This window comes from Citrus sinensis, chromosome 5 (genome assembly GCF_022201045.2).
Source record: "Citrus sinensis cultivar Valencia sweet orange chromosome 5, DVS_A1.0, whole genome shotgun sequence".
Taxonomy (NCBI): domain Eukaryota; kingdom Viridiplantae; phylum Streptophyta; class Magnoliopsida; order Sapindales; family Rutaceae; genus Citrus; species Citrus sinensis.
This window is the reverse complement of record NC_068560.1, coordinates 38,487,483-38,509,901: the sequence shown is the minus strand read 5'-3', so window position 1 is coordinate 38,509,901 and position 22,419 is coordinate 38,487,483. Positions and strand designations below refer to the sequence as shown.

General features: G+C 36.0%; 3 protein-coding genes across 6 annotated transcripts; 1 reads left to right on the top strand and 2 right to left on the bottom strand.

Annotated features, from left to right (window-relative positions):
* Positions 1 to 230: 230 nt before the first annotated feature.
* Positions 231 to 7,072, bottom strand: LOC102621658 (uncharacterized). The gene is made up of 13 exons (XM_006473747.4): positions 6,602 to 7,072; positions 4,841 to 6,026; positions 4,045 to 4,266; positions 3,721 to 3,941; positions 3,403 to 3,477; positions 3,128 to 3,199; positions 2,956 to 3,054; positions 2,548 to 2,619; positions 2,349 to 2,463; positions 2,165 to 2,233; positions 1,679 to 1,994; positions 1,418 to 1,490; positions 231 to 1,123 (listed from the first exon to the last, which is right to left on the bottom strand). The coding sequence occupies exons 1-13, from the start codon at positions 6,734 to 6,736 to the stop codon at positions 443 to 445; spliced, it is 3,336 nt and encodes a 1,111-aa protein (XP_006473810.2). The 5' UTR covers positions 6,737 to 7,072; the 3' UTR covers positions 231 to 442.
* A 332-nt stretch (positions 7,073 to 7,404) lies between these two features.
* On the bottom strand, positions 7,405 to 9,824 carry LOC102621369 (putative pentatricopeptide repeat-containing protein At5g43820). Its single transcript, XM_015528817.3, has 3 exons — positions 8,392 to 9,824; positions 7,741 to 7,851; positions 7,405 to 7,661 (listed from the first exon to the last, which is right to left on the bottom strand). Exons 1-3 carry the CDS (start codon positions 9,722 to 9,724, stop codon positions 7,597 to 7,599), a joined length of 1,509 nt encoding a protein of 502 aa, XP_015384303.3. The 5' UTR covers positions 9,725 to 9,824; the 3' UTR covers positions 7,405 to 7,596.
* A 3,341-nt stretch (positions 9,825 to 13,165) lies between these two features.
* Positions 13,166 to 22,393, top strand: LOC102620438 (uncharacterized). Of its 4 annotated transcripts, none has more exons than XM_006473743.4 (28): positions 13,166 to 13,737; positions 13,842 to 13,935; positions 14,315 to 14,390; positions 14,840 to 14,868; positions 14,987 to 15,031; positions 15,141 to 15,241; positions 15,324 to 15,465; positions 15,608 to 15,669; positions 15,748 to 15,821; positions 15,910 to 15,980; positions 16,136 to 16,223; positions 16,302 to 16,374; positions 16,472 to 16,567; positions 17,193 to 17,301; positions 17,698 to 17,791; positions 17,882 to 17,965; positions 18,065 to 18,221; positions 18,436 to 18,632; positions 18,760 to 18,804; positions 19,074 to 19,102; positions 19,201 to 19,322; positions 19,510 to 19,557; positions 19,740 to 19,864; positions 19,974 to 20,476; positions 20,653 to 21,514; positions 21,594 to 21,662; positions 21,795 to 21,914; positions 22,003 to 22,393. In XM_006473743.4, exons 1-28 carry the CDS (start codon positions 13,383 to 13,385, stop codon positions 22,033 to 22,035), a joined length of 3,903 nt encoding a protein of 1,300 aa, XP_006473806.1. In that variant the 5' UTR covers positions 13,166 to 13,382; the 3' UTR covers positions 22,036 to 22,393. The 4 variants fall into 4 exon arrangements, with proteins under 4 accessions (XP_006473806.1, XP_006473805.1, XP_006473807.1 ...); XM_006473742.4 differs by having other exon boundaries at positions 14,840 to 14,904; XM_006473744.4 differs by lacking the exons at positions 13,166 to 13,737; positions 13,842 to 13,935 and adding an exon at positions 14,158 to 14,223 and having other exon boundaries at positions 14,840 to 14,904.
* Positions 22,394 to 22,419: the final 26 nt, after the last annotated feature.

Here is a 22,419-nt window from a genome sequence, read left to right as displayed (position 1 = left end):
TTTTTTAAAAAAAAGATAGTTTCCTAATGAGTGCTTCGATCGCCTCATCACACTTCAAATGCAAAGATAATAAATTAAACAGAGCTTACACTACAATCTGGATAGAAATGGAAGAAGCACACATCTCACCACGTTCCATAATTACCCCCCCCGACCCAACCCCCTCCCCCCCACCCCCCCACACAGAAAAAAAAAAAAACTCCAAACAAGCATATTCTCTTATCTCTCCATACCACAAAAATCACTCTCTTAAAAAAATTATGTCACCGTAAGTTCAATCAGGCCGTACACGAAATAAACTTACAACAGTCCAAATTTTGTCCCAAGCTATACAACACACAAAAATAATGGCCGCCCCCATAACAAGCCCTAAACAAATTGACGAAAAGACAAGCAAAAGGGAGAAAAGGAACTGCCGAAGAACGAAAACCAGAAAGTACTTCTAGAATTTATCTTTGGAGCTTGATTCCAATGAGGATTTCTCTTTGGAGTCTGTTGATACCTTGAACGGGCCACTGGAGCCAAAAGGATCAGTATCATCAAAACAGTAGAATCCAGGGCTGTTCCCAACATCTTTAGTACTGCTCATGGAATCAAACCTCGAGAGTTTATCCCCACCAAAGTCCCTTGCACTGTTCATGGAATCGAATCTAGAGAACTTCTCTGTTTGTGAAGAGAAATGGCCAAAGTCACTTGTACTGCTCATGGAATCGAACCTAGAGAACTTTTCCAGTTGTGAAGAGAAAGGGCCAAAGTCCTTTGAACTGTTCATAGAATCAAACCTAGAGACCTTCTCTGGTTGTGAAGAGAAGGGGCCAAAGTCATTTGTACTGTTCATGGAATCAAACCTAGTGAGTCTCTCTGGATGCGAAGAAAATCCACTGTCGTGCACGTTGAAAGAATCAAATCTTGAGAAACTATCAAAATGGTCCGATGACGCCTCACTATGCCTTGGTGGGGAGTTTCCAAATCTTGAGAGTGGAGTGCTAGGTACAGAATCATCAAATCTGAATGGACTCTTTTTGTGGAAGGTACTATCTGCAGTTGGAGATTCTGTTCTTATCGGGCTTCCACCAAAATTGCTTGATCCAAAGAAATCTCTGTTTTTGTCTGAATTTGAACCCTGAAAAATGGCATCAAACATAGGGGAAAAGTAAATCTATATGATGTTAATAACAAGACACTGTAAAATGCAAGATGACACTATATTACAAAATTAGCAGACCACAAGGAAAAATCCTGCCCAAACAATAGCAATAGACACATCCAAAGAATTTCAAAGCTTGCCAATACTTGAATCCAGAAACAAAATATCCATTCTTTTATATTGACTGGCCAAGAACTTAAGAAAATGCCCCACATATCCATCAAACCAGACTTTAGCATAAAAAATGTGCCAGAGGAGGCCAAAGCTCACCTTGGTATTAAACCCCCACACTGAATCTGTGTCATCATTGTCAAATGCACCCCAAGTTGAGTCATCAAAACTTCTGCAAACAGCCAAAAAAAAAAAAAAAGCATTGCCACGTGAACAAAAAATCAGTGGAATTAGCTAAGCTAAGAGCAACATAGATAAAGTTGGTTAAAGTGAAAAAATTATAAATTATAAAAAAACACACAAGTAAAAAAAGTATAAAAAAAAAAACAACAATAACAAATTAAAAATCAAACTCATCACCTATGAGTTTCTGCATCTGCTTCAGAACTTCTGAAGACATCCGAAAAATTCTGAGATGGACTTTCTGGAGCAGCTTTTCCAGCAGGACTATCATGAGGGCTTCTTGCTGATTCATCTTCACTATGAGTATATGCAGATTCACTCTCAAAAGCCCGTTCACCAGCATTCATCAATTCCCTCTGTCTTTCATCCACATTGGCGAAGTTATCAGCACTTGGACTACCATCTGGGGAAGTGTTTTCCATCTGAACAGATGAATTTGTATTTGGAGAGGCAGAAGCATTTTTCACATCAAAAGTGATCTCATTACCAAATCCTGGAAGAAGAAAATATTTGTCACATATAATAATACTATCAGATCTCTGTCAAATAAATAATTTAAAAACATATATGCGGAACTGAAAGCACAAATGGAGATAGAAAATCAGAAAACATGAGGTGAAGTAAATTGGCTCAGGTTAGCAGCCCAAGGCCCAGAGAGCATACCAGCATCTTCAAATTTATCCCAATCTTCATCCCAGACACCTGCTCCTTCTTGGATTCCAGGTTGCCAGCCTTAACACATTGTACATAGATATACATTAATGTAACAGCATTTTGTTTATTGAAACATAGCAAGCAACTTATCACTAAAAAGGTGCTTCATGAAGGCAAGTCAAAGAGGCAGTACCAAATGGAAGCTCAATCACCGCGTGTGACTTAACATCTATTCCATGTTTCTTACAGCGTTCGGTTAGAGCCTTCAACAGCTCCTCAAGATCTGATTGAATACGATCAGCACGGACCTACAGAATCCACAATGCTTCAGTGTTGGACACGTTAACATAGAATCCCAAACCAATCATTGTAGGTAATAAGCAGAACTTAACCTGCAAAAGACCATCCGCACTGCCACCTCGTTCCATATTGACAATAGCTTGATGCAACTCCATCTTCCTCTCCTGAATATGTAAGTAAAGATGAGATGGAGACTCATGGTAGTGTGAACTAAAAGGTAATCCAATTAGTCATAACAGCATCAATAAGCACTTAATTACAAATGGGTGAAAAGCCCGAAGGCCATAGATATTGATCTAAAACAGGGAGAAGATACTCAGAGAACAACTTTATAATAAAAATTCAGAACTGTTGCCACATTGACTGACAAGGCAGATGACTAATTCTGAAGATGAGGAGAATTTAGTGTCCACAACAAATTTAAATGAACATTCTGAAAAGTTCATGCAGTTGGAACGATCTACAAGTCATCTTTAAAATAATGAATAATTAGTCATTACCTGCAGTTCACGAAATTTGGCATCTTCAATAGTTAATTTTGATGCTATTTCTGCAACTTGTTTGTACTTCTCTTCATACTTCTTACCCAGTGTCTCAGCCTGTAAAACATACTGTTAAAATAAAACCAAGTAAAATCAGTCTGATGTATAATTTTTACACTCTATAGTGTACCTCACGCCTGTCTGCAAGTGCCCTTTCTGTGATTTCATTTAGTCTGTTGTCACATCGGCTTTTATAAAGGACCTAAAAGCAAACAAACAAAATTTTAGCCCATCCAGAAGGAAAACCCGCCATCTTTTTTGTAAATCAAGTTTCTTATCACACAGATTTGGAAACAGTTCATAGAAAAGTACACTTTTTTTTTTTTAAAGGAGTACAAAATCAACAAGGGCTGTGGAGTTGGTAAAAGTGAAGAAGCAAGAAAATTGAAGACAGAAGCTACTTACAAGTTCCTGCATTTTTGAGCGGTAAAACTCAATCTTCTCTCTGGAATCCAAAATTACTTTTTCTCTTTCATCGACCTACCATACATGCAGAAAGAAATTATTCCTTCATACTTCAAAGAGAGGTATATGCATAATTGAAAGCTAGCAGTTACTAATTCAAAACCTCAGAAAAGTCTAAAACTCAAATTCTCACTACCCTTTAAGGAATTAAAAAAAAAAATCATATAATCAGTTGAAGAGCAGAAGTGTCAAACATTACAAAATCCTTTAAACAGCAGAACTGTATTGTAATAACCAAGAAAGAAATAAAGAGAATGCCTTTTTTCCTGCAGTTGTTGAATCTTGGAGCTTTGAGTCTGCTGAATACTCTCCATTATCAAGCTGGTTCGCCAAGTTATCATCCAATACAGGTGCCCTTGGCTTTTGCTGATTGAGCATCCTGGCACCATCAGCAGTAGGATGGGTAGGCAAATTGGGAGGCCTCAAAGCACCAGCTGGTGTCATTGCTTGAGGACGCATCACCTGCTGCGGTCCAAAACCTAATAAAATTAAGGGAACAAGTACGCCGTCAACAAACATGCTGGGAGCTAAAGAGGGGAAAGGAGAAATATCTTATAGATCATAAGAATTCCTAACAAATACCCGGACCAGGACCCCAAGCTGCATTTCCATAACCAGCATTGGGTGGTTGACTTGTCATGGACAACAGCGTCTCATCAAACATAACATTCCTTGGAAGCACTGCTGGAAGAGGGCGGCCTTCCCTGTACCGCTCCATCAAATAGAGAGCAAAGCAGAACTCCCTCAAAGAAAGCATGCTATCACTATCCTGATCAGATAAGTCCCACACTTGCTTTAACACCTCTAAAAAAGGCCAAAGAAAAAAAATTAACATCTGTAATTCAATAACAGAACTAAGTTTCTGCAATATCCATGAAAAAGGGGACACAAAGCTTAACAAGATGCAATGCGATGCACAAATCAGAGCAAGGAACCGTTTTTTACCATCGGCGTAAAAGCATCATTTATACCTTCCGAGGCTAAAATATTTGGTCATAATCTACCTAAAAATGAGAGATAGCATCTATGTAAGTTAGGTTAGTTGATTTTGTTACAGTCCATGTTTGGGTTAGTAATCAATTGATTTTTTTGAGGGCCCAAGAGCTATGTGACATGGTCAGTGCTAATTTGATGCATGACATGTCTGTTGAAGGCACAACCCACTAAGCTGATTATTGGGTTGTGGTTATCTCTGTGTATCTCTCAAAACGTAGGTTCTGTTGTTTCATTAACAAAATTGAATTGGTGCAATGAAAATTATGGCAATTGTAACAAGAAGGGCAACTGCCTTTAAGAAACTAGGTATAAAACTTTAAGAAGTAAAATGAAGTAAAAAGCCAAGCATAAAGAGACATATCAAGAAGAAAAATGAAATTACCTCTTGGTAGCCTCCAACTCATAAATAAATTCCTCGCCTGTTCGCCAGTGATTCTTCCATCTCTGTCAGTATCTACTTCCATAAACACTTTTGAATATTTCTGAATATCCGATGGTTTCATCTTTGGCCAAGGAACCTGCGAATTATCAGGAGTTGAATTTCCCGACCCCACTGAAATCCCAGCTGAAGCAAATGATGAACTTTGAGAAGAAATTTTCTGTCCTGGGTTCAAAGATAACTGGTTTTGCGGAATCTGGCTGCCTGCAGGTTGCATAGAGAAAGCACTCTGCAACGAGTTGAGCGGGTAGGGCTTACTTGAAGGTTGAGCAGCACCTGAAACTGGAACGTTGGCAGACGAGGTAGGTGAAGTGCTAGCCGAATAAGCTGACGAAGAAGGCCCTTGTTTCGGAGAAGTTGTAATTGCAGAAAACACATCGCCTCCAAAAACTGAATCAGAAGCAAAACCATTTCCAGAAGGAACTAATGCTTTAGATTTATTATTTATAAGCTGTGAAGACGATGAAACTGGAGTTTGAGGATTTGTTGGCATCAGAGGTGTTGATGGACTGATTGCTCTTGACCCAGTTGAAGCTCCACCAGCCCCTCCACTAAGCCAATCACTGGATATGTTTGAGTTTGGCACATTCAGACCAGCAGTACTTTCAGGCATGGATTGAGGTGGGTGGGGAGAAGTACTAGCAGGCATGGATTGAGGCGGCCTGGGAGCAGTACCAGCAGGCATGGTTTGAGGTGGACGGGGAGCAGTACTCCCTGGCATGACTTGAGTTTGACCCATCACACTACCTCCCCGAGAGAAGTCTGGACCAACAGAACCCTGAGTTGGATGGGGAGCAGCTTGGTATGGTCTAATAGACTGCTGCTGGACCTGACTAACATTTGGAGCTCCTGGTCCTCTAAAACCAAAATTCTGAGGAGCCATTTGTGTTGGCACACTCATTTGTGGAACGGATACAGCAGCCGTTGAATTTATTTGTTGAGCAGGCGTAGCTGAAAGATTGATCTGTGGCGGCGGTATTTTGGTGGCAGCAGGACCATAGAGCGCAGCCTTGACTATATCTGGTGTTAGTTCCCGCTTACTCTGGGCCACAGTTACAAGTTTGAGAGCATTATAAAATTCTTGCCGGCCAAGGTAACTAGTATGGTTATGATCAGCATGCATCCATATCTGCATCCATAAAGAAAATGTTTGAGTAGCATGCATCGTTATCATGAAGCGCAATGTCAAATCAGGTTTAGGCGTCCTTACGCAACAGGAACAATGACAATCTACAAGACATTAAATGCAATCCATCTGCTTCAGAACAATGTCACTTAATACTGCATACGCTTAAGAACAATGTCATTATTGTCAATACTAGGTAATTAGAACGTGGTTTCACAGATAAAATGAAGTTAAGAACGTAATTCTTTTTACTTCTCCCTAAATCATTAATCAAATCATATTTTCCTATGATATTTATATCCTAGGAGATCCAGGAAAATAAGGTTTAAAGCTCAGTAAACATAAAAAATAACGAATGTAGTAACCAACTAAAAGTATTGACTAGACAGAAATAGCCAGCAAACTTTCTAATTATGAGAAGTAACAATGAGGTTTCAAACTATCAAGAAAATTCACATTGTGACACCAGAAAAACAGCTTTGAGATAATTTAGGTTCTAAATATAAACAGAAATTCTACTCAACAGGGAATAAGCAGTAAGTCGAAATTAAATATAAAAGACATGTTAAAAAAGCAACCTGAGCAAGGACTTGTTTGGGCAAATTAGATCCTTGAAAGAACGCGACAGCTTCAGCTCCACTAATTCGACCATCACCATCTAAATCGGCCCTCCTAAAAAACGATTCGAATTGATCTTGATTTGGCCCCGCCATCTAAGATTCTAAACTAACCGAAAAAACAACTCCAAATTGATCAAATTAATCGAGTCTCCGATCAAACCGTGAAATGAAATAATTAATCAATTGAATATAAAGCATCAAAGTGACGATGCAACAACCGGCGAAAGGAATCTTTAATAGTGCAGCGACGAATTTGTGGAATTTAAATAAGGTGTTTAGATCGAGAAGATGATATGGGGATTTGGAAGCTAAGTAACAATTAATTAAAGATTAAAGCGAGAGAAGAGAATTTCCTTTGCAAAAATGGCTGTACAGTCTCTCTCGATCGGAAGGAACGCAGACTGTCACAGGATCTATCTCTTTTCCTTATTGTTATCATTATTATTTTTAACTTATGGCCCTTGGGCTTTGGCGTAAATATTTCATTTACCCCCTCTTTTCTTCTTTAATTTTAGTTACTACAGTCTATTCGGCAATTTATCATTTTAGACATTTTATCTGAGGGCTCAGCCCGGCTTGGGAATTGGATCAGCAGGATCCACATCACGCAGCTTCAAAAGTACACTTCGAAAAACAGTTAATTATAGAAAAGAACAATATTTTCTTTCCGTCTGATTGTTGAGAGGGTCTAAATTAATGCCATTCTAGAATGAATATAAACCTCGGCGGTTTTGGAATAATTGTTAGGGTGTAAAAACAAGTAAACAAAGACAATCGTTTAGATTTAAAAACTTGAGTTATACAATAAATTTAGAAAATTGCTGAACTGAGGAAGCTTAAAAAAGTTATTGTTCTGCTCTGCTTGCTTCTATTATAAAACATGTCAGCACGGAAATCCCTAACAACATCAGCTAAAATTTCCCGAAATAGTGTCCATGGTTTTTCCTTTATCATTAGCAGCACATAAGGCCTTCCGAACCGGAACCAAGATTATCACAGTCACAGGCCGCTCTACTTCCTGCACCACATATTTTAACAATCCAATCAAGTACTGCTGTGAGCCTGTGATTGAGTTCAAAATCTGGTTAAAATTTCACCTTGAATGTTAGCATTAACTCTTCTTTCCATGAACAACCAAGGCTCTGTTAACAAGCAAACGGAATAGCATACTTGTCCTTCAAGGTCTAGTCCACAGGAATAATGTGCACCTACGCATAAAGCAATAAGGATAAAGAATTTCATAAAGACAGCTATTTTTTAATGCACGAAAATAGAAAATAAAAAATCATAAGCTTCACAAACACCAATATGTCAACAGCCTAAAATTAGTTTTTCATTTTAAATATTAGTATGCAAGATGCTGTTGAAGCTATGAAGACAAGTAGACATAACATGAATGACAGGAGCATAAGTTCACAGTTTATGAAGAATCGGGTTAAACAAAAGCTTGCACTTGATAGTAGAATTACCATACCCTACAAGAAAGTTACTACCTTCTGCCACAAAGACTATAGTTTGCTTGCCAAAGATAAGCAAATCAGCTTAAAAATGCCACCCCTTAGAACGCCATAACCGCCGAGCATAATCATTTTGACGAGCAATTTTAATCTTCCGAAATAGGTTATAAGCACTCTCTAATTTGTTTGAAGCAAGTAGTTTGTTACTAAGTTTGCTATAAACAAGCCTGCTTGGGCAAAAACCCTTACGCAAAGATTCCTCCATAACAAGAACAGCGTTTTCAAGCTGACCTATATTGCAAAGTCCGGCAATGACATATTCATAAATTTCCCCGTCAGAAGGATAACCACTTTCTTGCATCTCGTGCCATAAATCTAGCAGCATTCCGCATTTCCCGAATCCAGACAGCCTCCTGAGCAATAACTTATAAGCTGTAAGGGATAGTTTGCACCCAACTTTCCTTGCTTTCTTATACATCATCATCGCAGCATGAGGTGGACCATAGCTACACAAAGGTTCAAGGAAAGATGTTATAGTCCCCGTGGAGGGAACAATCCCTCGATCCAGCATCTCTTCAAAAACCTCAAGTGCATCAGCAACTTTTCGGGATTTGAGGAGCCCAGAAATCAATCGGGTATATGTATCCATATTTGGCTCACAATTATTACTTGACATGCCCTTATAGTATTTCATACATTCATCAAAATCTCCAACAGAAATGTAATTAGAAATCACAGCATTGTAAGCATTCGTATCTGGCCCACAGCCTTTCTCCTTCATAGTATCAAAAACCTCAATGGCATCATCAATTCTACCAGCTCTACCTAAACCCTCAATAAGAAAACTGAAAGTTAAGCTATCAGGACTAAAACCTTCAGCTACAATTTCCTTCAAAACTCTCTCCATTTCAACAACTTGACCAAGTTTTGACCACCCACTGATGACAATATTATACGTCATTACATTAAACAAAATCTTCCCTTTCATTGAGTTAAACAACGAACTCGCAGCACCAACATGTAATCGTTGACACAAACACCATAAAACAACGTTCAAAGATTCAGCATCAAATTTCAATCCAAAATCTTCTAAGCGCCCAAGCATTTGTATAGCTTTATAAACCTGACCGGCCCTGATAAAACTATCCATCACAATGGATAAAGTCTCTAAATCAGGATTTACGCCTTCCTTAGCCATATCACTCAAAACATTGCACATGAAATCAAAAAACTTTCTTCTCCCCAATGCTTTAACAATCACATTATAACTCTTGACATCTTTAGCTACGTTTGGGTGCTTAATTGCCCAATTAAAAAACAAAACCATCGCTTCCCCACTCAAATTCCCTCTATTTACAACTTTACCAACAACGTCAAGACTCAAATCCACATTCACATTCCATAAAGCATCTTCAATTACGCCTTTACCCTTCAGCTTTTGAAGGAAAACCCCTCGTAGTCTCTCCTCGGGTAATAAAAACTCGTCAACTGCCCTGCTGCTGTCTATTCGTTTAACTGAATTACTACGACTCTCTTTATATACATTTGGAAATGAATTATGACTAGAAATTTGAAATAAATCTGATAGTTCCTTGAGAACGTGATGTTCGTCGAGGCTTGACATATTCTTCTTTTGATTCGATAACAGTTCGTTGTATGACAAGTTTGACCGAACTGAAGTTGAAAATGAAAACAGTGAAAATGACGAGCTTAGGGAGGATAAAGGGTACCTGGTTCTGTAAAACCGCGAAAGAAACGCCATGAAAGGAACTGTTGAAAGCTTCGCTAGTGAGCCTCAGAAATGCAAACGCCATTGTTAAGAGGTTTGTTAAAGCACGTTCGCCGTGATGATGAAAATGTGATATGGGCTGATTACTATTGACCGTTCTGGACTTTTGATTGGGCCAAGGCATCCAATGCCCTTTATTAAGATTTTGCAAATGATCGAACTCATCTAATTCAATCTTCAAAACATTAAATAAATTAAAATAAAAAATAACCGACACCCACTCTAATGATACCGGTTAAAAATTTTTACTATTTTATATTCTCTTCTAATCTGAGTACTATCTGAACTTTTAAAAACCTATTGACATGTTATATTATTAATTAAAATGGCCAGAATTTGATAAAAGCTTAATAAAATTTGGTATTAACAAGTGAAATTCATTATTAATTAAGGATATTATTTTCAAATTATCGAACTCATCTTATTCAATCTTCAAAAACTTAAATAAACTAAAATAAAAAATAACTGACTCCCACACAAATGATACTTGTGAATATTTTTACTATTTCAAATTCTCTCATAATCTTAGTAGTATTTGAATTTTTAAACATTTATTGATATGTGATATTATTAATTTCAATGGCTAGGATTTGATAAAAGCTTAATAAAATGTGGTATTAATCTATTTTTATGCTATAGCTGATGAAAGTACATATATTTTATTATTATTATTATAGTTATTCTTTTACAGCATCGCGAAAATGAGACGGTGAAAAAGAATGCTTCCTGAATATTATACGCACCTAACACTATCAACTGTGCTTGCTTGAAAGTGAAGGAAGAAGAAAAATTAATGGAATCAAATGTGTTATACCAGCTAGGTCTGTGGGGGATTTTAACTTTGTCAGGCGGTCAAGACTATCCACCCTTTATGGGAGAATTTCGACTAAATTTTTGTTAGATGATTTGCATTACTCAAGTTTGTAGTTATTGAGTTTTGTTTCTCGATTATTGTTATATTATGTGAATCTATATCGATTTGTACTGTTGGAACTTAATCTTGCTGTTGGGGGAGTTTTTGGCTTTGCTATATACTAGGCCTTATGAAGAATAGTTTGTCTAGACCATGGATTACTCGTTGTATGCTATAGTTGAGTTCCTTTTTTTTTCATTATCGACTATGATTTGGCCTGGTGTAAGCAGTTTCATTTTCTAAGTTTTTTTTTTTTTTTTAAATAAAACTATATTATATGCAATTTTTTTTTTTTAATTTGCGTCTACATTCAATTGAAAAGATTGTGAGCCGAAATTTTGTGGTTCTTACCGTGTTATTATTTTGGTTCTTGTAAACTCTTTCAAGTCAATAGATTATATCCCATGTAACGCTTCTTGGAATTTTTAATTTGCTGAAAAAAAAAAAAATCTGCTCCTTTGTTACAATATTCTCTTATCCATATTCTGTTACTAGCATAAACAGACATAAGTGTTGAGTCATTGATTATTAAAATATTGAAACAAGAGAAACGTTAGTGCAATAAAGCTCTTGATCCCATCAGCCAAAGCACACAAACCAACATCGACTTCTGAGAAGTGCAATAAAAGGATGAAACCGTAGTCCTTGTGGTGAAGGAAAAAACTAAGTAGAATTTGTAAAAGTTGTCTGATGTATCAAATTAGGTTTATGCATATTATGTCCGCTAGGAATTAAGAAAGAATGGCTTCTAATTCAAAAAAGATTTCTCATCATTCCGGGCTCCAATTTTTTATATCTCCATCAATTTCACAGGTAGGGTTAGGGTGGCAAAATCCTTAATGAATTTAGAAATTCACAGGGCTCCACCTTAAATGGAGTGAATTTTGAATAATTTTGCAGAATAAGATGGAGAATTGATGAAAAATAATTCCCAAATTCTTAATGCGGCAGGGTTTAATTTTGTACTCTCTACTCAATCCCTATTATATATGAATATTTAAAAATTTTTGTTTTGTCAATTACAATGTTGGTTAATATTTTCTTACCTAGTATAAATAGATTATAACTAAAAGAAAACTCTACATTGTAATTCTTATTCAACATTAAAACATTGTTATGTTTTCTTTTCTTTCTCAACATGTTGCACTCTTCAAATATTTTTTAATTTTGATATTATTTCAACTTTTTATAGATTTTTTTAAATAATTAAATACTTTATAATATGTTAATAATTTTATTTAAGTCTTTATTTTTAATTTACTGAAATCATTTATACATATCTACTAATAAATAAAAAAATTAATCCTTATTTAGGGATTTTTCGTCTCTACCCTATTAGTCTATTACCATTAAATTTATTGAGGGACGAAATGGAGAATTTGCCATCTTTAAACGTATGGCATGGGGCGCCCTTGCGTGATTGATGTTTCTGGACTTACTACAACTTTTAGTGGTCCTCACCATCCAAAGACCACGGTGAATCAAGTGGGCTAGAACGCGATGGAAGAGAAATAGAGAATAGGAATAAACAAAAAGGGAAGAAGTAAAAATACAAAACTCAAAGTTAAAAAAGTATTTTTTAAATTTAATTTATGTTGACTTGTTATGTAAAAGCTAACAAAAATTTAGGTTGTATTTATTTTTTTATTTGAAATCTGAATAGGTTTAAATAAAATTTTATGAATGACATGTTTATTTTTTCATTTTCAACATCTGAAAAGAAAAACTTAAAAGTTAATAATTTGACGTTAATACCCTTTCAAGTAGTGCATATATTTACTCTTCACAATTTATAATTTTTACAGGTTGATTAGTTTGATAGCATTTAAAAAAAATATTATCATTGTTGATCTTAATTTAATTTTTTATTAAAAGATGTAATTATAATATCAAATTTTATTATAAAGTCAACATTATTATTTTATTTTTGATTCATCACAATGAATACAATTTGATTTGTTTAATATTTTTAGTTTATCTAATGCTATCATGTGAATAAAAATTTAAAGCAATTAAAAAATAACTTCAAAAATAATACAAAATTATTAGGTTTATATATAATATTGAAAATACATAAATTGTTAAGGATATTTTTGATATTTGAAATTAAAATTTTCTATTTAGATTTCGATTTAGATTTCGAACTTTCATATAAAAGTGGGCCTTTTTTATTTTTTCTATTCATATAAAATTATCTGAAAATAAGTGAAAAATTAAAAAAATAAACAACCTAAAATAAATAAGCATCTAAAAAATTTAAATTCAAGATAAAAAAAAAATATTTTAATTTTTGTTATAATTAATTTAATTTAATCTTACGTGCCGAAGGCAGACGATTATCATTTTTCGATTTACGAAAAGGTACGAAGTTGGCGTAACACATTCATCACGCCAACGCTGATACGTTGCTTAATAAAATTGTGTTCACTGTTCAACCCTGCGGTGCAGAATTTACCGCCTCACTCAAAAAAAATTCCCGCTAAAACTCCCAAAACATCCATTTCATTTCACTTTTAGAGCTCCCTCTCAATATTTTATCTCAGTTTCTTTCATCCAAGATCTCCAAATAGAAATGCAAAAATGGTCTCAGAGGCAAACCCAAACCCTAATTACAGAAAGCCCCTGAATGCGTACCACGTCGGGGGAATCCAAGTGGAGTTTCCGTACCAACCATACGGGTCGCAGCTTGTGTTCATGTGCCGCGTGATATCGACGCTTGATCGAGCGCAAAGAGACGGTCACTGTCACGCATTACTCGAGTCTCCGACCGGTACTGGAAAATCTCTCTCGCTTCTTTGCTCGACTCTCGCTTGGCAGCAGAATTGTAAATTAAAGAATCAGTTAGCAAACATCTCTCACTCCAAACCTGATACCGAGGCCGTCACCGATCCTCTGGCAAATGGTGGCGGATTCATCCCCGAATCACAGCCTTCAAGTAATAATGCCACGTCATCATATTGATTTAATATTTTTCAAAACTTGAGAAAATGAAAATGTTTCATTGCTATTGACATGACTATTATTGCTTCGTGTTGTTAGCTATTCCGCCGTCAACAAATGGCCAGACGGCTCAGGTTGCGATGAACAACAAGAATGTGAAGAAAAAGATGACGCCTACAATATTTTATGCATCGTGAGTTTTATCTTGTCGAGTTACTATATGTTTGTTGTATCTGTTTAATTGACGGTTTATATCTTATATTAAGTTAAATTTTGATATAATCTTACTTTTAGGTACGCTTATTAAGCTGTGATAATTAAGTCATGGTGTTTCTGATGTTTTAAGAGATTGTAGTTTGTGAATAGATTGAGTTCACTGTGTTCATCAAACCTGTCCTGCTTGCCAGTAATAATTATGTGAGATTCATAAAGGGAAAGAGTGAGGCCAAGCGCGCAAGATACTGGACACCATTTGATCTTTGTAATTTCTGTGCAAAAAGTTTTTACTCTTATGGATGCTAATTAAGAATTTGCACATATTAATGGTTTTGTGTGTTTTCTGTTCACACTAGGAGGACACATTCACAAATTTCTCAAGTGATTTCTGAATACAAGAAAACTGCTTATCGGGTGCCAATGGCAGTGTTGGTATGTTTTAATACATCCTTATATTAATGACCCATGACTATAATCTATTTGTTTTAGGTTTGTTTTAGCACTGGGCTTTATGGAGTCCTTTGGCTCTTGTTCAGATCATCCATTCAACACCCATGACTATAGTTACATTTTACATATTCTGTCCTTGTTCTTTCTCCAGAAATTATAGACTGAAAATTATTGCTTGCTGATGTCTTTGATGAGTTTTATCTGTTAGCATTTGAGTGTTTTTAATTTTAATGCTGTCGGTGATTAGTGAGGAAGACAGTCAATATTGATGAAACCAATAGCAATTGCTTTAGAGGTTGATATTGCTTTGGAACTCTCTATGAAATGAAGCAATCTGAAAAAAAATCATATTAAATAAAAATGTTTATCCCTACTAGTGGTGTAGTTCAAGCTTCTATGAGTTTATTAACTTCTATTTCATGTCCCATCAGGCTTCGCGTAAACATTATTGCACAAACAAGTACGTACGTGACAAAGAGAATATTGATGAAGAATGGTGTGGTGTTTTTTTTTTTTTTTTCCAAACACATCAACAAGATTTTGCTTTCATTCTCTCATGATAACTATTTTTTTTCTAGCAAGCTGCTTTTGGGGGATCGAAATTTGGGTTGTCCTCAATTTAAGTAAGTTATTTCTCTATTTTTACATGCTCATTTAATCTTAGTGATGTCTGATGCTACTGCTAATGGAAAAAGCTAAAGTATGGTCTAATAATAATTTTATTTCAAACAGAAATGTGCATAAAGTCAGAGGTCACCCATCACTTCAGAAAGGAGGTTGCCATGAGGTTCATGATATTGAAGATCTGGTGAATGTTGGACAAGTCGTTAGAGGTTCATCTCATATTTTCATTCTACACATGAAATACTACAATTTTGGGCAACAAGCATTTCATTGAGGCTATGCATTTTTCAGGATGTTCATATTATGCTGCACGCTCCATGGCAGATGATGCGCAGTTGGTGTTTTGTCCCTACAGCTACATCATTAATCCTGTCATTCGGGGTGCTATGGAAGTTGATATTAAAGGAGCCATTTTAATTCTTGATGAAGCCCAGTATGTTTCACAACTTTTATTTACTTATTTTCCTATAAACTTCTATTAAGTTCTTTAGGTCATGCTGAAGAAGTAAATGATTTTAAAATTTTTTATTATCTCTGGAGTTGAACACTTACAGACATAATTTGTTTTTTTTCAGCAATATCGAAGACATTGCCCGTGATGCCGGTAGTGTGGATATTGATGAAGATGTTTTGCTAAGTAGGTTCGGAAAAAATTCCTATGTAATTTTGAAATTTTGTGATTCTTGGCGCTTATAGTGGTTATGGCTTATGAAAGAATTGCAGATGGAACTAGAGCAAGTGTGCTCTGTTAATCCCATGATTTACCAACCATTAATTGAAATGACCCAGGTAAATTTTGGTCATTTTATTTCACAATTTCTGGCTTTCAAATTGCATCATTGGATCTTGGACAATGGTGGGAGTTATGGATGTATAGGACCTCGTAGGCTGGATTGAGCGCAGGAAAGCAACATTAGCAAAGCGGGAATTTCAGCACTTCTTCTCTTGGTCAGTTGTTTTAGCTATACAAGAAGTTTCTTTAAATGAATTATTAAATGCACTACTATGCTCTTGAGTAACTCATATTAGAGTATGAATTTTGTAAATAACAAAATCAAATTTGTTTCATTTCTTTATCTTATTGTTGTCATTTTATATTGAAGTTGGACTGGTGATAAAGCTTTAAGAGAACTCCAAGAAGCTAACATCTCACGGCAGTGCTTTCCAATATTGCTAGAATGTGCCACAAAGGTACACTGTTAAGAAAGTTTTGGGGGTTTGATTCTGACTATCTTCCAAAGTTTATAAACTTTCTTTGTTTGGTCAAAGGCAATCAAAGAAGCTACAGACACAGAATCAGAGTTACCTCATCTGAGTGGCATGTCAGTCATAACATTGGAAGGTACAAGTCTTCTTGTCATAGTGACCTGATCCCACAGCTTTTTTATTAACTATTGAACATTTGTTATTGTTACTGATTGCCTTTGAAAATGCAACAGGGTTATTCTCCTCACTTACCTATTTCTTCTCAAGAAACGGTTCTCATGTATCTGATTATCAGCTTGCTTTACAGAAATATATTAAAAGAGATTCAAGTAAGTGGTCAATACTTGATGATTTGATTAATTCTTTTAAGGGTCATTTTAATTTTGTCATCAATGAAAGTCAATAGATTATGAATCTATGGTTTGAATTTGTGAAATAATTATATAGACATTGCTGACCAAACTCTTATAGGTAATATATTATTTGGCCAAGTGTGATTGAAAATCAGTCTAAGGGCTTATGGTAGCAGATGGAAAGCCTAACAGGTTTATGCACCAGTCATTATCAAACCAAAACCCTAGCTATGTAAGATTCCTTAATAAGATGATTGGAAAATTCATGTATCAGGGGATCTTGATACTGTTTCTCTAAGAAACTGTATCCACCAACTTAATATACGTTAGTTTTTGGAATTTTTAGAGAAAAAATGTCTATATTGAACTTCTGCATTAAGCCATTTATGGAATTGACTCTACATTTGAATTGTATTAGGTGAACTCCATAATCTTGATCTCTGTTATTATCTGTTCCTTCTCAATATGTTATTATTACTTGCCATCAAGTGTTCAACTGTTTTTGTTGTAGGATATGTTATTGTTGGTCCATTTTAACATGGGCTTTCTTGTTTAGAGAAAACTGATGGCCAGCATTGTTAATGAATAATACTCCATGCAGAAAACCCTGGTGGAAACTGGACACATACTTTAAGTTTGTGGTGCTTGAATCCAGCTGTTGTTTTCAAGGATGTTGCTGAGCTTTCTTTGTCTATTATTTTAACATCGGGGTAAGCTATGACATTGCCATATCTGGATTGCTAAGCTCATTTTAAACTGCTTGATTCCTCAGTCACAAGGCATGTATGCATATTGTGGAAACATCTTGTACTTTTGTTTACTACCTTCAATGCATGAGTATGTGTTGAGCAACTAAGTGGAGGTCACTATACCTCCCCACTATATCCATAAGGACTGATATACTCTTTCTAAAATTGGCCATGGTCTGCTGCTTAGTATTGAATGTTGGACTACAAGATATTATTTTCATGTCTGGTCAGTCTCATACCATATGATTGAGTAAAAGCTGTGCATTTGCCCTTTTTTACAAACTATCTCTTTGCTTTAATTGCATGACCCAAAGTAGCGTCTTTCCTTTACGCTAGTACTCATCTCTCTGAAAATAGGACCTTATCACCAATGAATTCCTTCTCTTCTGAGCTTGGAGTTCAATTCGGAACTTGTCTGGAGGCTCCGCATGTCATCGATGTTGATTTGCAGGTATGAATGCCATTTTCCTCCATCTCTCTGCTAATTGGTTTTGGTTTGTTATACTACTATTGCAGTTATGGACCATCAACTGTTTTGCAGGTGTTGACTTCTGTAATCTCCACTGGTCCAGATAATTATCCATTGAATGCAAGTTATAAAACTGCAGATGGGTATGCTTTTCAGGTATCTTCTGCTTTTTGTCACATTGATTTTGATTGTCTGAGAGTGGTCTCCTCTTTTATAGTTCAATAAATTATTGGTTGTACATATATTGTTTTGAAGGATGCCCTTGGCAAATCTATAGAGGAAATATGCAACGTTGTTCCTGGTGGCTCTCTTGTATTCTTCCCTAGTTATAAGTTGATGGAGAAACTGTGCAATCGTTGGCGTGAAACAGGCCAATGGTCTCGACTTAATGCAAAGAAACCTCTTTTTGTGGGTCAGCACATCTTTTATGCTATCTGAGAAAACATTCTTCATTTCTATATTAACTTTGTTGTTTTCCTTGTCTTGTTTCACAATTTTTAGCCTTTTTGCATAGATTTTGAAGTTATCTTTACATGGCAATTATTCTACTTTGTTGTTCTTGCTGGAATTATCTTGGCTACTATTTAGTTGGAGTCTTATGCTTATTGTCTTGGTTGTTGGTGCAGAGCCAAAAGGGGGAAGCCAGGAAGACTTTGAGATTGTTTTGAAGCATTATTACAACTCAATTTCACAAGGCAGTAAATGTGCTGTTGTGAGAAAGAAAAGAGTTAAGAGAGAAGGCAATAATGACTTAAACACAATTGAGTCTCAGGAAAATGCTAATAAGAAAGGAGCCAGTTTCCTTGCAGTTTGCCGTGGAAAGGTGTGAAATTTATGTTTTATGTCATATGACAATTATCATACGGTTGCGGATGCATTATGTGTTGATTTTTTGTTCAATCTGCATTTTGTATTTTACTAAATGTCTAAATTGCTATATTTGTTTGCAGGTTTCAGAAGGAATTGACTTCAGCGATGATAATGCTCGAGTGGTTGTATCCTTTTTCCTCTTTAAATTTTCTGGGCCAAGAGTTCTGCTTTTTAATTTGCATAATTTTGGATTAGGATTGTGATGTCACTTTGGCCAACTTTGGAAAAATGGAAAGAAATTGGTTGTAATAATATCTTGGACTCAACATTAACTTGGCCAATATAACGGGCAATGGGACTCCAACTTGAGTTGCATTAAATTAAATTGTATGCATGCTTGCCAGAATTCCCATTGTTTTTTTCTCATGAGTTTGGAAGTCCTTAACTTTCTCAGATAGTTGTTGGCATACCATTTCCAAACATGTGAGAATACTTACCTGTTCTTTTTTTTTTTTTTCCTAACAAGATCATTATGTAATTTTGCAAGTCACAGGGACTGATTCCTGTGAATTTCTTACCAGAAATGATATTCAAGTTTCATTGAAGAAGAAATATAATGATACATATAGATCATCAAAAAATCTTCTAAGTGGTAATGAGTGGTACTGCAACCAAGCCTTTCGAGCTCTAAATCAAGCTATAGGTATGCTAAGCAATGCGTCAAGCATTGCACTTTGTCTATTATCTTGTGGGGTGATTTTATTATTATAGTCAGCCACTGGGTTTTGCTGGGTGGTTTTTACATATAACAGACAAATTTTTTCTTCTTATTTTTCCTTGGCATCATTTGATGATTCTATTGTTTGTACTGCATTTTACTCCTTTTGTAGGACGCTGCATAAGACATAGGTTTGACTATGGAGCCATCATCTTATTAGGTAACTGTTTTGAATTATTTGTTCATGTTGTGCCTTGCATCTACCTCAGGTCAAGTTGTTTCCTTAAATTTGTATTAATCTTCACATTTCATATATTTGTAAATCCCACTTTGTTCTCTTTAATAGAGATGCTCAAATCCCTTGTCAATGAGATTATAATGCCACATTTTATTGGCAAGCAGATGAGCGCTTTCAAGAGGAAAGGAATAGAGCTCATATTTCTAAGTGGCTAAGGAAATCCATTAAACAGTATGATAGCTTTGACGCATCACTAGAGGGTTTAAAGTCTTTTTTCAGAGATGTCAAGGTCCCATCTTTTACCATTTCTTTCTCTAGTATCACTAGACTTTTCTTTTCTTTATATGGATAACTCAGTGGATGAACTAATTGGTTTTCCTGCCAAAACTTGCTCTCAGGGTTGGGTTGGCAAGAAAATGTTTAATGGCTTAGAAAATTCTGACAACGATGTGGACCATGTCTCTTCTATGGATCAATGCAAAGAGGTGACAAAACAGAATACTCAGGAACTTAACAAGTCTGATCATTCTGGACAGAATGTACAATCTATAAGCAAGTATGACCCTTTTTCCCATCAGAAGTCTCAAGGTAATTTTGAAGTTCAGACATCTTTGCAAACTGATCAGAACAACAGCTGCATAGAATATATTGACCTGGAAAGAATGAACGATAAAAACAATCATTCTATTGATTCAAGCAAAGGGTCAACAAGGAAAGAAAACAAGAAACTGAACAGTTATGACAATTCTGGACAGAAGCTACACTCTTCAGTGAAGTATGACTCTTTTCCCGGGCTGAACTTGTTAGATGAGGTTGAAGTTCAGGAATTTGTCCAGCTAGATAGAGTCAGTAGCTGCAAAGATTATATCAACACACAATGCAGTTTGCAGAAAAGTTCAAGGTAAGCATGGGAACCTTGTTAAATATTTCTATATAGTATCAATGTGTTTCAAGTCCTTGGATTAAGCAATTGTTTTTTGGTAAAGTTTATAGGTGGCTTCTTTTGAATATCTTGCCACATGATTTAAACTGCAATGATTACTTTGTGTGGGTTATAAGACTTTTTCTTTTCTGCAGGTGCTGCGAGGCTTCATCCATGCCATTCTCCAATGAAGATCCAGAATTACTCCTTGTCAAGGAAACCCCTGCTATGGATGATAATAATACCATGGCTAGTCCTGGATCCTTATCTAAGGATGGGAACTCTAGTTCAACCATATTTCAAGCATCTACACAATCTCCAGATCAATTATCAGTCCATTCGCAGTCTTTGACAAATCCGGTCCGAGTCCCTTCCAGCGCCCAGCCTGAGATGGTAGTCACTCCTGAAAAAGAAGTCACTGGAGACACCAGCAATTTGCCACCAGAAAGAGATTCGTCTTTGAGTTCGAGTGTTAATTCACATACCCAAAAAAGGAGGAAAACCATGGTTTCACCTTCAGTTGACCTTATGTTAATGGCAAGCAGAGAAGCAAATCGGAGAATTGAATTTAATTCGGAAACCAATTATGTGAAAAACAAATCCAAAACGTCAAATAATTGTGCTGAATCACATTTGTCCTCTACTCCAGTTATGGACAAGACTTTACAAATTTCATGTTCACTCTGTAGGAGCCCTTTAGGTCTTCCTGAGAATCATCTATATGTTAGGTGCTCAGTTACTTCATCTGCTAAAGCTCACTTAGTATCTCTTCTGAAACAAAGACAGGAACTGTGTGCAAATGTAACAAGCATACCTGTTATCATGACTGACATTTCATCAGTTGATCAGCTACTCACCAACCAGTCTTTTGGAGGTGCCTCAGGACAGGGCATATGGTGTGAAGAGGATGGATGTGTATATAATACCCTTTTTTGCCCCTTCTGCAGTAGCCCCAGCAACTGTCTTGGCGTTCAGATAGTGGCAAGCAATGCATTGAACTTTCAGTTACTTAACAAAGTAGGTTTCATGCAAAATCTTATTGTTTTTGCAATTTGTCACATAATGGGTTGCTTCTCTAACTTCGCCTTATGTGTAGATATTGTTTTACTTGGATCGTCTGGAAATTAGAATTCCTGAATCTGGAAAATTCAAGTCAGAGGCCAAGGTTAGTTTGCTATGTTGTTTCCTTATTTTATTTTCTCATTGTGCATCATTTTTCTACTTGTCATAGTGCCAAGTTGGCTTGAAGTTATGGCTTTTCCCTCTCCTCCTGGTAACAACTTTAGTATGATTTCAGGATTCATCACCAATTACTCATTCAGCCATGGATAAAGTCGCTGCTTTCAGTTGCATAGAAAAATTTTCTTATTCTCCAATACTGGAAGATTCAGGAGGGTGGAGGTCCACAAAATCGAAGGTAAAATAATTTATAAAATGCTTGCAGCTTTTGATCACAGGGCATTATCCCGCCATAAATCTGAAATTCAGCTTTCACAATCCTGCAGCTGAGACTACCAAAGAAAGGCCGGGGTTCCTAATGGAGAGCCGGATTGCATATTCTAACATGGCCTTATGAATTTGTATGTTGCACAAAATTATCAGATTGTAGACGATCGTATGTTTCTGGCTTTTTGTATATGCCATGGACATATGTACGAGTAGAGGCAGAGAAGTCAAGAATTTCCTTACCATTTTGGTCCTTTATGGTCATCAAGCTCAGCTGGTGCAGCCTAATTAATGTTCAGCTCCCACACTTCTGCAATTACAAGCAGGAGCTTGATTGTACAATTTTGGCATACTGGTTGCATTTCGGATGATTTGTAAGTTGTAAAGCACTTCTTGTAACCAGTAAATAAAAATGATGTTAGCTAATAAAAACATCATATTTATTGTTTAGCACCCTGGTGAGATTAGAATTGCAC